Source organism: Phalaenopsis equestris, unplaced genomic scaffold (assembly GCF_001263595.1).
Source record: "Phalaenopsis equestris unplaced genomic scaffold, ASM126359v1 Scaffold000755, whole genome shotgun sequence".
Lineage (NCBI taxonomy): Eukaryota > Viridiplantae > Streptophyta > Magnoliopsida > Asparagales > Orchidaceae > Phalaenopsis > Phalaenopsis equestris.
Genome location: NW_018165195.1, coordinates 373,999 through 387,969, shown reverse-complemented (window position 1 = coordinate 387,969; position 13,971 = coordinate 373,999). Strand labels below are relative to the sequence as shown.

The following is a 13,971-nucleotide window of genomic DNA, read 5'->3' as shown; positions in this document are numbered from 1 at the left end:
AGGAGTCCTAATTTTACTGAAGTTTGTAAATATATGGCTAGAATTTTATACTATTTTAAAGATTAATTTGTATTGCTGTATTGAATGCCCTAAAATTCGTCTTTCTAGGTTATTCTTTTTTTTTCCTCATGTTTCTTGACTTATCTGCTTGTGGTAGTTGGAAATATTATGTTGTACTTATAGTTATTCTTTTCTAGTTAGTTGGCTTCCTAATTTGGTATTTCGATTGCGATTTTCTTTTTATCTAGCATCACTCGTCAGCTTTTGTTGTTGATTTTGGACAAATGCAACTTACTAATGATTTCTACAAATGACCTTGGATATATGCATGGATCTATGATGCACAAACACTTATATATAAGAAACCGTGTAGTGTCGGACACTTATTGGACACGTACACAACCACGACACATGTCAGACACAACATAAAAGTTTCCAATTTAAATAATATTTTTAAAAAAGGATATGTGTCGAAAATGTGTCCTAAATTAATGAATTAAAAATTTCTGAAAGATATTTTTAGGACTATAATTAATCTATATATATATATATGGCGCTCCCGTTCACGTTCACGCTCTGCTAGGGTTTCGCCATGACGATCCCTCGTTATTACTCCACTGCATCTCTTCATAGATCAAGCTCTGCTCGTCGTTCATCGATTTCGTCACTTCCGTCTGATTTGCCTTTGTCACCGTTGTTGACGTGCGTCGTCCGCTTCGTCGCTCGTCTCTTCTTGTGCAGTTGCGTCAGCCTCAGTCGTCGAGCTCGGCATCTCGTCTGCTGCTTGTGCGGCCGTGCCTTTTAGTCGTTGTCCTGCTGCTCATGCGTTGTCTACTCCGTCGCTTGTGTCGTCTGCTGCTCGTGCGGCTGCATCGGGCTCAGTCGTCAATGTCCTTTGTCTGTTGTTCGTGCGGCCGCGCCTTCCAGTTGTCGCCTCTCGTCCTTGGAAAGAAATTGAAATAGGAAAGGGTATAGAAGAGGCAAGCAATAAAATAGGAAGGAGATCCTCCTTTTGGATGGGAGTGAAATGGGAAGGTGGGAGAGGGGAGGGGTGGTAATTCCAGCCCCAATAGAAGGTTGGTCTGTCCAGTCTCCCTGCCAAACCGATCTGTCACACTACAACACCGCATCAGTCTCTCTCGGTTGGAGGAGCTTAGACTTCATCTGTTGAAGCTTCTGGTTATTCTTTTGTCGTCCCAACCACAACCAAACGACAAATATTATTGCTTATAAGATAGAACAAGGATTTACCCCAAACAGCAGAGAAGGGTGGCGTGGTACCTCGTTGCGGCTGTGTCGTCGCCCCAAATGAACCCTTAGTTCAACGATAAATGTTTGCGTCTGATTTATCGTCTAACAATTCCGTCATAAAATAATTTCACAAATTATCATCATATTTGTGTTAGATCGTATTATAGTATAATGAAAATAAATTGTCGATTTTGCGCCTGAAAAGGCGACGTAATTCAACGCAAACCTGCAAATCAGAAAAAAAAAATAAAAGAACTAGATTCTTACAACCAACACACAACAAAAAACATAGCATAACAACTTTCTAATACATTATCTCAACACAGAATATAAGGACAAATGAATAACAACAATTGAAAATAACACAATGCAAGAAATCTAATTCATCGGAAGTTTACATCTACAACCACAATATAAATTATGTTGTTTCAAAAGTAAAAAAAAACATAAAAACTCCTAATTAGGCTCATCAGCAACATAACTCATCGGCCGCCTACCCTAACGATCTACGATGCTCTTCATCAGGTGTGCTATACTCTCCACAACTTTTCAGTGGCATCGTCATTGTCATTCATATTTTGAGGAATTTCTTCATAAATCCCCATGATATCCTTCAGGACACCTGTTGAACCAGTTTGGGCCGGTTCAGCCAAGCCCTGTGTCAATTAGGCTCAATTGTATGCTCAAAAGCTCCTCTGGAGAAGGAAAAAAAAAAGTTCTGCTGGAAAGCAGCCTGCATGGTGTTCTCTATGCCCAAGATTTACCAAAATTCCAATCATTTAGTATTGAAATCAAAGAAATTCTCTTTGATCGTCTTCCTTCCTCTTGGAACTGCACATTTTTAGCGATACTTCTAACAATCATAATTACACTTTCTTGATTGTCAATATTCATAAGTTGATAAATCTTCTTTCACAATTATTAATGATAGAGTACAACCTTATTTAATTCATAACCATAATATTGGTTGTTAAATAATGGAAAGGGAAATAACGTCTGTCAGCAGAGAAAAAGAACAAAACAATAGGTTTTATCAGTTAACATAAATTATTTATTATTTTTTTTCTTGCAAATATTAAGTCACACCATGGGTGTTCCGAAATAACCCAACCTATTTTACTCACAACAATATTTTGATTGCAACTTCTTATTTCGTTTTATTGGCAATAACATTACGAACAAATAGGGCCTCAAACTTTAGCTTGAAGCTGCTATTATCTTTCTTATCCTTCTGCATTTAAATGAATTTTTGTTGACCTATGTACAATGTAATTCAAGCACTTCATTTGATAAATTTTGACAGCTTATGGAGTTGATATGCTAAACACCATTGGCTACATATATGTGAGGCAAGCTGCAAAGCAACTAGGAAAAAAGGCAATATATTTAGGAGTACCATTTATTGCTGAATGGTTTAGAAACAAAGGCCATTTCATCAAATCTCAAGTAACTGCTGCAACAGGTGAAGGATCATCATCTATCAGCTTCTGATTGTTTCATCTTTCTTGCTTTGGCATATGTACCTTTTTTCTGTAGTTTCTCAGATAGCATGATCATAACCATTTCAATGTCTAGATGGTCTATGAGGATCAACTAGAAATTTCAGACATTTGCATATTGTTCTAGTGCGATTTATTATTGAATTGCTGAAGTTTATTTTGGTATTTTTAAATATCATTCTTTTTGTAGGTGCAATAGCTCTTATGCAGTTGCAGGAGGACATGAAGAAGCAGCTTAGTGCTGAAGGGAACTATACCGAAGAAGAACTAGAAGAATACATGCGGTCTAACAAGAAACTAATGATCGATTCCTTGTGGAAACTCAATGTGGCAGATATTGAAGCTACTCTTGTGCATGTTTGTCAAAAGGTCTGCATTTTGGTCGTTGTTCTTTAGTTTCATATTTATATCCTTCTTTTTACTCGGTCCTTTTCTAAGTTTTTTCCTTTTGCATTTGGCTATCACCATCTTGAATTTAAACTCTTGTTCATCTTCATTTTCATTGTTAGCTTCAGCAAAGGAAGAAGCGGATCAACCAAACATTTTGGTTTCATTTTGTGAAACTTCTCTGTCATTTCTTTTAGGAACTACTTTAGGTGTATAGCTCTAGTTTGGCTTATTTTGAACATCCAACTTTTTTTCTACCTACCTTCTTCTTTCCCAACTCTTTCAAGTAACTCTTTTAATTATTTTTGTGTCTTTCTTCAGTGACTTGTTGGTTTATATATAAGTTCCATTTCCATCAATTTTGCTAGCTTTATTAGATACTTGACTTTCATTTTAATGTTGTTCTTTATATGATATTCTATATTTGCCCTGCATCTATAATATTGATAATATTTTTACCATGTTCTTTATTTCACTTTTATCTCTATATTGTTCAACACCTGTTGTCTCATTGGTAATCACACCCTTTTATTTTTTAATTTTTTTTTTTTTTTTTTTTGTAGAATCTTGTGATCTAATATGTGAAAGCTTGTTTAGGTCTTTGTTTCTGATTTGTGTGATGATGAATTGATTTTTTTATTTATTTTCCAATATTCTTAGAAACCCCCAAAAATCTACTTCGCTATGTTTTCAACATGTAAAAATAGTTTTTGTAAAAAATTTGGTAATGTTATGTTGTTCATGTATGATAGTTTATTTTTGATCTATTATGGTTTGGATGACTTGTTAACTTTTTAAGTTGACAAAGTATTTAATTTAATAAGATATTTTTGCGATAAGATGATATCATAGATATTTAAGATAAATTCTGTAAGGCTACAATTAAGCTAGCTATCATAACATAATATGTGATGAATAATAAAGTTTTTTTTTTATAACTAAATTGAGGATTATGGAAATGAAAATGTTAGATGGATGTCTAATAAAATCAATACAGATTAATTAAGGGACTGATATGTTAGGGGAATGATTGAAACAACATTAATTCAAGATTTAGTAATTAAAAAAATGAATTTTAGTGGTTTGGACATGTTCATTGAAATATAAAAAAAATTTGCCTATTAGTGAGCTTAAAATTTATGTTTAAGGATTTGGAGTGAAAATAGCAAATCCAAAAAACATAAAATCATTCAAAATGATCTTGTGAGATAGGTTTAACATCCCATGCTACTCAATTGGAGTGACAGAAAATCGAGCATTCATGTAGTAGACGTGAAATAGTTGGGGAATAAAGCTAACGATATGAATGAGCATGATAATGATTAAGGATGCTAATTATGTTTGAAACTCAGAACCTGCTTTATGATTTCTCGAACTTTAGTTGACTCAAAATTAAATCAACATGTTTTGAATGGAGGATGGCTATGCTTGAAACAAATTTAATTCAACTCAAAATTGACTTTATATGTGATATATGCATTTTTTTGTTTGTATTAAAATCTACCCACCCACATACATACATACATGCAAGTAACTCAAATAGTATATAGTAACACATGTATTTATATTCAATACAGTTGATAATACACCTTTATAAATAAATTTTAAATAATCTTTATAAAGATAATATTCTTGATCAATGACTAAAAACTCATGAGAAAATTAATATACTTACCACTCAAATCTGAACTTGAAATCACCCACTTTGTCCTTGAGTTAAACTTAGCCAAGTAGAAATTAAAATGTTTTATTATGTAATTTGGTTGGTTCGGTTAACTTCAACTCTGTATTACCCCTAATAATGATAAATGCCTAAAGATAAGAAATCAGTATTTAATCAATTTTAATTTCTTCTAATTCAAATTAACCATTTCTGAGAATAGAATAAAGCAAAAATGGGCAAAATGGTGGAAAAGAAAGCTGAAAGTTTGGACAGACTAACATTTTTGTTTTTTAATTAATCACGAATAATAATAAACTATTTATAGGATATTTTGTATTCTTATATATTTAATTTCTTTAATAACTTGCCAAAGAAAATATAATACAAATTTGAACTTTAAATTAAAAGAAAATCTTCCTTTAAATTGTTGTAGCGATTCATTGATTTCTTTATCGAGAAACTACCTCCATACAATGAACATTTTACTTTTTTTTTTACTACCTGTCTCCTCCTTGGATCACATTTACTAATGCAAAAATAAAGATTAGATTTGAACAATTCTTTTTTCAGGATATCTGTAATTTTCTATGAACTAGGAATAGAAATCATGTAAATAGTTATCACTTCTAGATTTTCCTTTATAAAATGGTGATGTAACTCAACGTGCTTTGTTTTAATATTTTGAACAAAATTGTTGCCTATGATTATCTTTTTCTTGCTGTCACACTATAATCTCATTGGAGTAACTATAGGTTTGTTGTAGCTCAATCATAACATGTTGTAATTATAGTAGTTTGCATGCACCATTGATCTTGGCTTTATATCAATTTTAGCATTAGTCTGAGCTGTTATATTATATTTTTTGCTCTTCCAAATGACAGGATTGGCCCATGCATAGGTACAATAACCTGCTATGGTTCTTGTATTAGTAGTAGAACCTTCTCAATCTGAATCACCATAGGTTTTAGTTTTGCAATTAGTGCCTTTTTTAAAAGTATTCCATTTCCATGACATCATTTTAAATACCTCAAGCTTCTGTTTGTTTCCTCTAGATTTTCTTTTTACGGTGAGTATATAATTTGGCTTGCTAGGCTTACAAAAATGTCTGTCAGGTTTTATGTGGGTTAAATAAATTAATATTACCCCCAATTTTTTATATTGGGTAACATCAATAAGTTCTCCATTCTTGTTTTTTCTAAGTTTTATGTTTGGATCAAGTAGGATGCCAACAGATGGAGGGTGGAAGTGGGTAATTCCAAATACCGTTTTTTTGAAAGGTTGCAAAATCTTCAATAAGAACAAGTTCTCCAGGTGTTACCTATTACATTGCTGATAAAAAAAAATACCAACATCTACTTTACATTACTTCTTATTTCAACACAAGGTTATGTATAGGAGTACGTGCAATTTGAAGAAGTAAGAAGCGGGCCCTAGTATAATACATAGTCATAATTTAAATTCTTGTTTATTTTCTTGAAAATTGAATTTTCATCCATTTGACCAGTCGTCTTCTCAAATTTTCGTCTTCTATGATTATTGATGAAAACGATATTTAATCTTTTCCACATATTAAAAGGTTTTAAGTTTACTTTTCATCGAGAAGCTTCTTCAAGTCTTCACCAGTTTGTTATTGAGAAACTTCTTTTTATGTCCACTCCAAAAATTTCAACAATTCTCTTTTTTTATCCAGTCACGGCTCGACCATCTCATGCATGTTTGATGCAAAGCAACAAACACATTAGTTGATTTAGACGAAAACCACTATAAACCTTTTTATTCATTAATACATCAATTAGCTTATGATGAAAATATTTTTTATCAATGTATATGTACACCTTATTAAGTTATATCAGAGTAACATAAATTGTATTGCATTAACTCTCCCTTGTAGAATTTAAATGCTGATAATATTTAAAAGGAAATTTAAAATGTAAATGTAAATATGATATTACAAAATTAGGAAAGCAAATATGCAACAAATAAAAAGTACTGCGATGCAAGATAAACAAATAAAACAATTAATAAGAGAATTTTATGATGTTAGCAAATGTTTGTTCAAGGAGGGTTGGATTTCACCAAAAACTAGCAACAAGTAGCCACCATGTTTCTAACCCTTTGAAAAATAAAGTTGAAAAATGAAAACAAAAAATTACAGAATTTTAATGAGCCAAATGATAAAATTTTAAAAGGAACAAAAATCAATAAAGTAAAATGAAATGAAGAATAATCTCACTATAAGGAGAAGAATCACCAAATTAATCCCACATGAAACAATGCACTCAAGGCTACTTCCTTTGATAGCAACTTGATGATCTAAATGCATTTCTTTTCTCCTTGTAAATTGATTGTTTATCTTATGGATTTTTCGTTTGCCGGAATTTTTCTTTTTTTGGTTTTTCATCTTCTTGACTTCTTATGTTTTATGTTTCTTGACTTGAAATTGTTGCTTCTTTTTCTCTACATATTATAAAGACCAAATTTAATCTTCTTTATATGGAAGCTATTTCTAGTCCAATCTAAAGTATTATGGAGAATCTACTTTAAGTTCACTTTAATTCCTTATGCCAAGGCATGTTAAGTTCATTTCACATCTTCAATAACACTCTTCTTTGATCCAAGCATGATTTGGCCATCTCATGAATGACGCATTGAAAATAGGAAATATCCTAGTTCATTAGGTAATACAAATTTCTCATTCATTGATGAATGAATTGAATTATCATGAAGACATACTTTCTTCAAATATAAAATATAATTTATGAAAATTTATTAGAATAACAAGAGTTATCTTTTTCATTAGGTTTCACCCACTCATTTTAGCTTTGAAAAGATTCAATTGTGTACTTTTTTTGAGATACTATTGTGTTGTTCTTTGATACTCTTCTCTTCATCCGAAGAAAATAATTGGGGCATATCAAATCCTTGATTTTAAATTCTATAGCAATATTCTTCTTTAGCAATTGTATTTCATCCATATTGTCACATGTCATGATGAATTAATTTGCATTGTTGTCTTCCCTTTTCTTGAGTGTTTTACTAACAATGTATGATCAGTTTAGGTTGGTTTAGCTGTGATTTTTTATTGACCGTGTAAAATTTTCAAACAACAATTTTCGAATTTATTTGGGGTCATGCAATGATTTCCTTAGATAGCATATTATTTATTTATTTATTTTATTTTTTGACTTGGGAGGATCCTTATAAACTTCTTCTAGGCCTTCATTAAGGAATGCATTCTTGATATCTATTTGGTGTAAATATGAATCGAGATTTATTGCAGTATAAGGTATAAAAATTTGCTACAGTTGCAAACATTTTCATGTAGTCAATGTTATTGATTTGAATAAACCTTTTGGCAGCCAACGAAGCCTTATATCTCCCTAGAGTCCCATCTAATTTTTACTTCACCTAAAACAGCCGCTTGCAATTTTCTATTTAGAGTAGTTTTCCATCTTCAAAGTTCTATTTTTCTCAGGAGCTTTTATTTTCTCAATAGCTTCCTTCCACCTAAGCGATTGTAGGTTTTCTAACATATTTTGAAATTTCCATAAGTTAATGTTAATTGATGAAAATAATAAAAGAAGGTGATGATACTCTATAGAGCTAAGCCACAAAATAGTACCTGACTATCAAAATGTGGCCAATGTAGTTTCAAAGTATTATATTTCTTCAATTTAGTCTTTAAAAAAATACAAAATTAATCAAATTTTGGGATCATATTGGTTGGTCGAGTGATTAAATTGGCATCCATTATGTCTCAATTTTCATCAATCTTTTTATGAGGGATTGTTTGAGATTGATAGTTGAGGGATTAAATTGGAAAAAGCCTGAGTTTCTCTGGGATTAAATTGGCACATATGACTAATAAGGGACTATTTTTTGGATTTATTTGAATTTCTATCGAACACAAACTTTGATATGTGATGATTAGTATGAGATTTAAAACATATCAGAAAAGTGATGAGTATATTAAGATCATTCAATTTCTCATGAGAATTCGTACACAACTGAGAATACCTTATGAGTTTTGTATTTAACTTAGGTTGGATTCATGGTTTTATTGAGAATACCCGGACTTGAGATGATGCTTCTCTTGAGTATGTAATTCCAAAGATGATTTTGTGGAGCTTTCAATTTTTAAATTATTATTTGTTGAATTATAATTTTGTTTTGTATGAATGAATTCATCATTAAAAATATTTTAGTTATTTCTAGAAAAAATAGATTCTTATAGTAGATAATCTTCTAATTTTCTCTCCCCTTGAAGATTACACAAGGATTTTTCTCGGCTAAGAATAGGATCAAAATATTTCTGCTTTTGGATTGATGCCTTTCTAAAAATATACTTCGCTCTTATATGTTCTATTTTTTTTTTTTTTTGTAATTTTTATTGTGATCACCTATTTGCATAATTCAACAAAAAAAATTGATGGACAGATTAGACGTTATCCTAGAGTATGGAAATTATTTTTAAAATACATGTAAATTGCTTTGGAAATTCAACATTTTTATGGGCATCCGATTGATGGGTATATTACAGTTTGGACTATGTCACCCTATAGATATTTTAGCACATCGTTGGTAAAGAGTAAAGCTCATACTACTTTTAAGAAATGCTTATTTTTTCATTCAATTATACTATTTTATTGAGGATTATTAATATAAGAACTTTAAATAATCCCCATGTTATGAAAAATATGTCTAAATCATTAAATTCTTTGCCATTGTCACTCTTAAAATTTTGTTTTTTTTCCTTAAAAAAATTGTGTTTTCATCATAGTATAAAAATTTCTAAAATTTTCCTTAACTTTTGATTTCTCTTGTAGTCAAGAGAACCAACTAATCATAGCATGATTATCAATGAACTAACTGACCATTTTTATTCTTTGAGTGAATTGAAATCCAGAAGGAATCCAAGACATCATGATGAATTATATAAAATGATGTTGATGGCTTGTAAGACTTTAGAGGATGCGAAATATGATGTTGTTTTGTCGATTGATAAATTTTGCATTAAAAAAGATGAGTTCTTATTGTAAAATGGATTTAGGAATAATCGTTTTAAATTCTGAAATCTAGGTTGATCAAATTTATAATGTCACAATATTATTTTATGATAAAATTTATAATTTCAGGATATTATTTTATGATTATGACAAGTAAAAAGTGAGTCAAAATTGGAGCTATGATATTCATTACTTGGTTTTACCAGCATCGTCATTGAGGTTGGTTCTTAAAACTAACAATCTAGGGACTAGGAAGGATATAAAGTAACACATTAATTGTGATCAAGAGTCGATTTACTAATGTATAAAAGTTTGCATGATATATTTTTTTTTTGCATGAAGATCATTCTGAACAATTTGTAAATGCGACATTTGAACTGAATCAATCGCAAATATAACTAATGACCTACAACAATCTTAACTTTTTTGCTGCTAATCGAAGGTGTATAGTGAGAATAGATGTGAGCAACTTTTCATGTGATCAGCTGCTTCATAATCAATGATTTAGGACTCTTGTGTAGAGCTGCAAATGAATCAAGTTTGACTTTTTTTATTAGAGGTTATTAATATTTTTTTAACTAATCGAACAAATTTGAAAATTTTTACAATTGCTTGGTTGTTTGTTGCTAGATTTATTTATGATTAAATAAAGTATCATTTAAATTTAATTAAGAAGCCCGTTTAAAGATTGGTATAAACCATGATTAAAGATAGATGCTCAAGAAGGAATCCACTAGAGAAAAGGCGTGTGAACAAGTTTGCATTGATTAGATAAAACTTTTTTATTAACTGCTTAGTTAAAGTCATTTGCCTAGCTCAACATGATCGACTCGATAAGGTTTGTTAAACTTTTTTTTGTTAAAATGAGCTGCTCTTTTAAATCTCATTAATCACATTATGAACAAGTTTATGTCGAGCTCAATTCAAGTATGACCATGCTTTTGGTATATGAGTTTTAGATTGAGCACTATCACTAATGCTTGAATTGAGCTTGAGCTCAGCTTGAAGCTTGAGCTCAGCTTGAATAAGTTTTTGATTTGGAAGCCTGCTCAGCATTTTCTTCTTCTTACATTCTTGTCTGACCTCAAAAAAATATTTGCACAGATTGACGGGAGGGTTTTTCTAAACACTTCTTCATAGCATTAATCCAATCTTTTCCCCAATGTTGCTTTTTCATTATAATAGATAATAACTTGCTCTTCTAATTTTTTATTATCAAATCTTTGTTTTTTAATTCAAATAATTGAGAAGAGTTATCTAAATTTGAATATTTTTCATGAATATCCCAACCATCCTTAGGAGTCAAGCCATTGCTAAGTATTTTTAGATCTCCATGTTATAAATGTTATATTTTGAATCATTTGAGTCTACCCTAAATAATTTTTTCTACTTTGTGAATGGTTAGTTGGAGGGAAGAGTTAAAGAGTTTAGAGGGATGTTGTCATCATTGTTGATCCTGATAAGTATGAAAATTTTTAGGGGCATTTACATACACAGTAAACAATTGTCATGTATTTACGTATCTCTCAGCCAAAATTTCATATTTACACACATAATGCTTAAATCTTTAATATCACATCAAAAGTAGCACTATTACCACCTTTTAAAATTGAAATACACCTTTTCATGATAGGTTTAAAAAGTGCTATCTATGTAAATATATGAGAAAGTCTAGGTGTGAGATATGTAAATACATGCGAATTGTGTGCTTGTATGTAAATTTCTCTATTTTTTAGGGTCCTTACAATGGCGGAAAAAGAGTTCTTGTTGCTGCTAGTCATGACACATCTTCATCGTCCAGGGTTGGAAAAGGTGGCTGTTCTTTGATGCTCCACCTATCTAATCCAGCCAACTCTATTATTAGATTGTCGAGTTCAATCTTGGGTTTTGATGCATACATAAGCTTGAAGAGAAATTTTATTTTTGACTTACTATCAATCAAGAACACAGTGCAATATTCATTGAATACTTGCTATTCTTACACATTTAATTTCTTTGATAACTCACCAAAGTCCATAAGATGCAAAATGTAAAATTCTAATAAAAAGAACCTTCCAATTAAGTGCCACAGCCATTTTGTTTATTACCTTATAGAGACATATTCATATCAATAAACATATTTTTTTTTCGCTTACCCATTCTTCACCCCATTGGATCCCCAGTTCATCAGTTCGTTGTGCCTCACGAAAGTAACCGATATGTATAAGATTGATATTGTGCAATTCAATCTCCATGAAAATTCTATTTCCGTGAGTCTAACATTCATCAATCATGAAATCTTACACATCTTATTTACTCAATTTCAGGTTCTTCAGGAGAGTTCTGTCAAGAAGGAGGAACTTCGGGATAGAGCTAAAGGGCTGAAAACTCTTGGAAAAATATTTCAGGTATTTTGAGTACCTATTCATTTTTGTGATTCATTTAAATTGTTTGCATAAATTCTAACTCTTCTGAGCACATAATACCATTCAGAGGGTTAAGTCAGGTAATGCAAGTGAAAGTGGACCAACATTGACTGGTGGTTCTCACAATTTGACTGGGAACATGCAATACAGTGATGGTAGCTCACCTTATACCTCACCTAAATCACCTACTGAACATCCATACTATACAAATTTCGAAACTCAGGTATTTGGTTCTCTCTCTTCATAACTTCATTTTGTTGCAGAGTTCTATAGGCCAAAAAATATCATATATTGACTTCTTACTCATCGTAACTACATTTTGTCACGGAGTTACTATCAGCCGAAAAGTATGCATATTGGATTTTTACTCTTTATAACTTCATTGTGTTATGGAGTTCTATCAGCCAAAAATTATACCATATTGTTGAGGAGTTCTAGGAACCAATAAGTATACTATGTAGGCATTCAGCATTGTGCATAAAATTTTAAACTGATAATATATATATTTTTTAATTTATGTGACAGTGTCCATATGTGGAGGCTCCTCCCTTCACAGGTGCTCAATGCAGCTACAATTACCCAATGCCCACTTCACCACCAGGGGCACTAAGACATCCCTGATCAGGTTAGTTACAGGAGCGAAGTAGCTGAACATGTGCATTTGTTGTTGTATTATATTGTCATTGTAATCTATTTTTTGCTTTTTTATTTGAAGTAGGATTTGATAGTTTGATTTCTTAGATTTCCATGTCTCGTGAATCATTTAGAGGGAGGGGTGTTTGTCTTGTATGTTTTCACCTTCTTCTTCTTCTTATTCTTCTTCATCTTTGTCTTAATTTTATTTTATTTTGTTTTGCTCGTGATCCTTTCCTCCTGGGCTTAGTAGAGGTTTCCTTGCTTGTGTTGTCCTTACTTTTATATACTTACTTGTAGGGTTGTTAACGATCCGATTTCGAGCCAAGCTAGGGTTGATTCAAGATTGGCTAAAAAAAATTTTAATTCAAAATTTTGGCTCATTGCCCTGCTCATTTATTTGATCCAATCTCAATCCGAGCCAAAATTTGAATCAATTTTCAAGTGATTAATGATCTTCAAACTAAATTTGCTAAATTCACAGGCCTAACATCATTAGAGATGTTAACAATCTGGTTTCAAGCCGAGCTGGTGTTGACTCGAAAAAAATTCGATTCAAAATTTTGTCTCGTAGCTTGACTCGTTTATTACGATTCAATCTCGATCCAAGCCAAAATTCGGATCAATTTTTGAGTGATTAACGATCTTCGAGCTAAATTCACAGCCCTACTAGCAGCATGGAATTTGCATTATCATATTTGCATTATAGTTTATTGCATGCTTATGAGAAGGAAATGTTTAAATAAAAAAAATGCCAACAAATTACTGAGATTTCATATCATTTTTTCATCCTTTCATCAATCCAAACAAATGCATTGCCTTCATTTATTCTCAACTATGTAATGATTATTAACCTTTGCTTTTTGGGGCTAGCTTTATGGATTTTTATATTTTTTTATGTTATCTCAGTTTAGCAATAAGAGTTCTTGTTTTGTGTAGGCCCTTCCAGCTGAAGTTGCAATTAGTTTTAAATTTACATTCCATTGAATTTATTAACTGCTTTATTTTACTTTACTCAACTTGGCTATAAATGATCTTTTAATTATTCAAAATTTGCATTTTTATGCCATAGGTTGTCTGAATGTTGTTCTGTAAATATCATTTTATAGCATGACAATTTTGAGATT

At 31.3% G+C, this 13,971-nt stretch overlaps 1 protein-coding gene across 1 annotated transcript in view; it reads left to right on the top strand.

The window, feature by feature from the left end:
• LOC110030724 (chaperone protein dnaJ 10-like) overlaps positions 1-13,066 on the top strand; it is a 45,549-nt gene extending 32,483 nt beyond the window's left edge. The window contains exons 6-10 of the mRNA XM_020733609.1: positions 2,555-2,713; positions 2,941-3,119; positions 12,113-12,193; positions 12,279-12,434; positions 12,737-13,066. Of these exons, the coding sequence (XP_020589268.1) occupies positions 2,555-2,713; positions 2,941-3,119; positions 12,113-12,193; positions 12,279-12,434; positions 12,737-12,832 (671 nt within the window). The 3' untranslated portion in view covers positions 12,833-13,066. The remainder of the gene's footprint in view (positions 1-2,554; positions 2,714-2,940; positions 3,120-12,112; positions 12,194-12,278; positions 12,435-12,736) is intronic.
• The last annotated feature ends 905 nt before the right edge of the window (positions 13,067-13,971 follow it).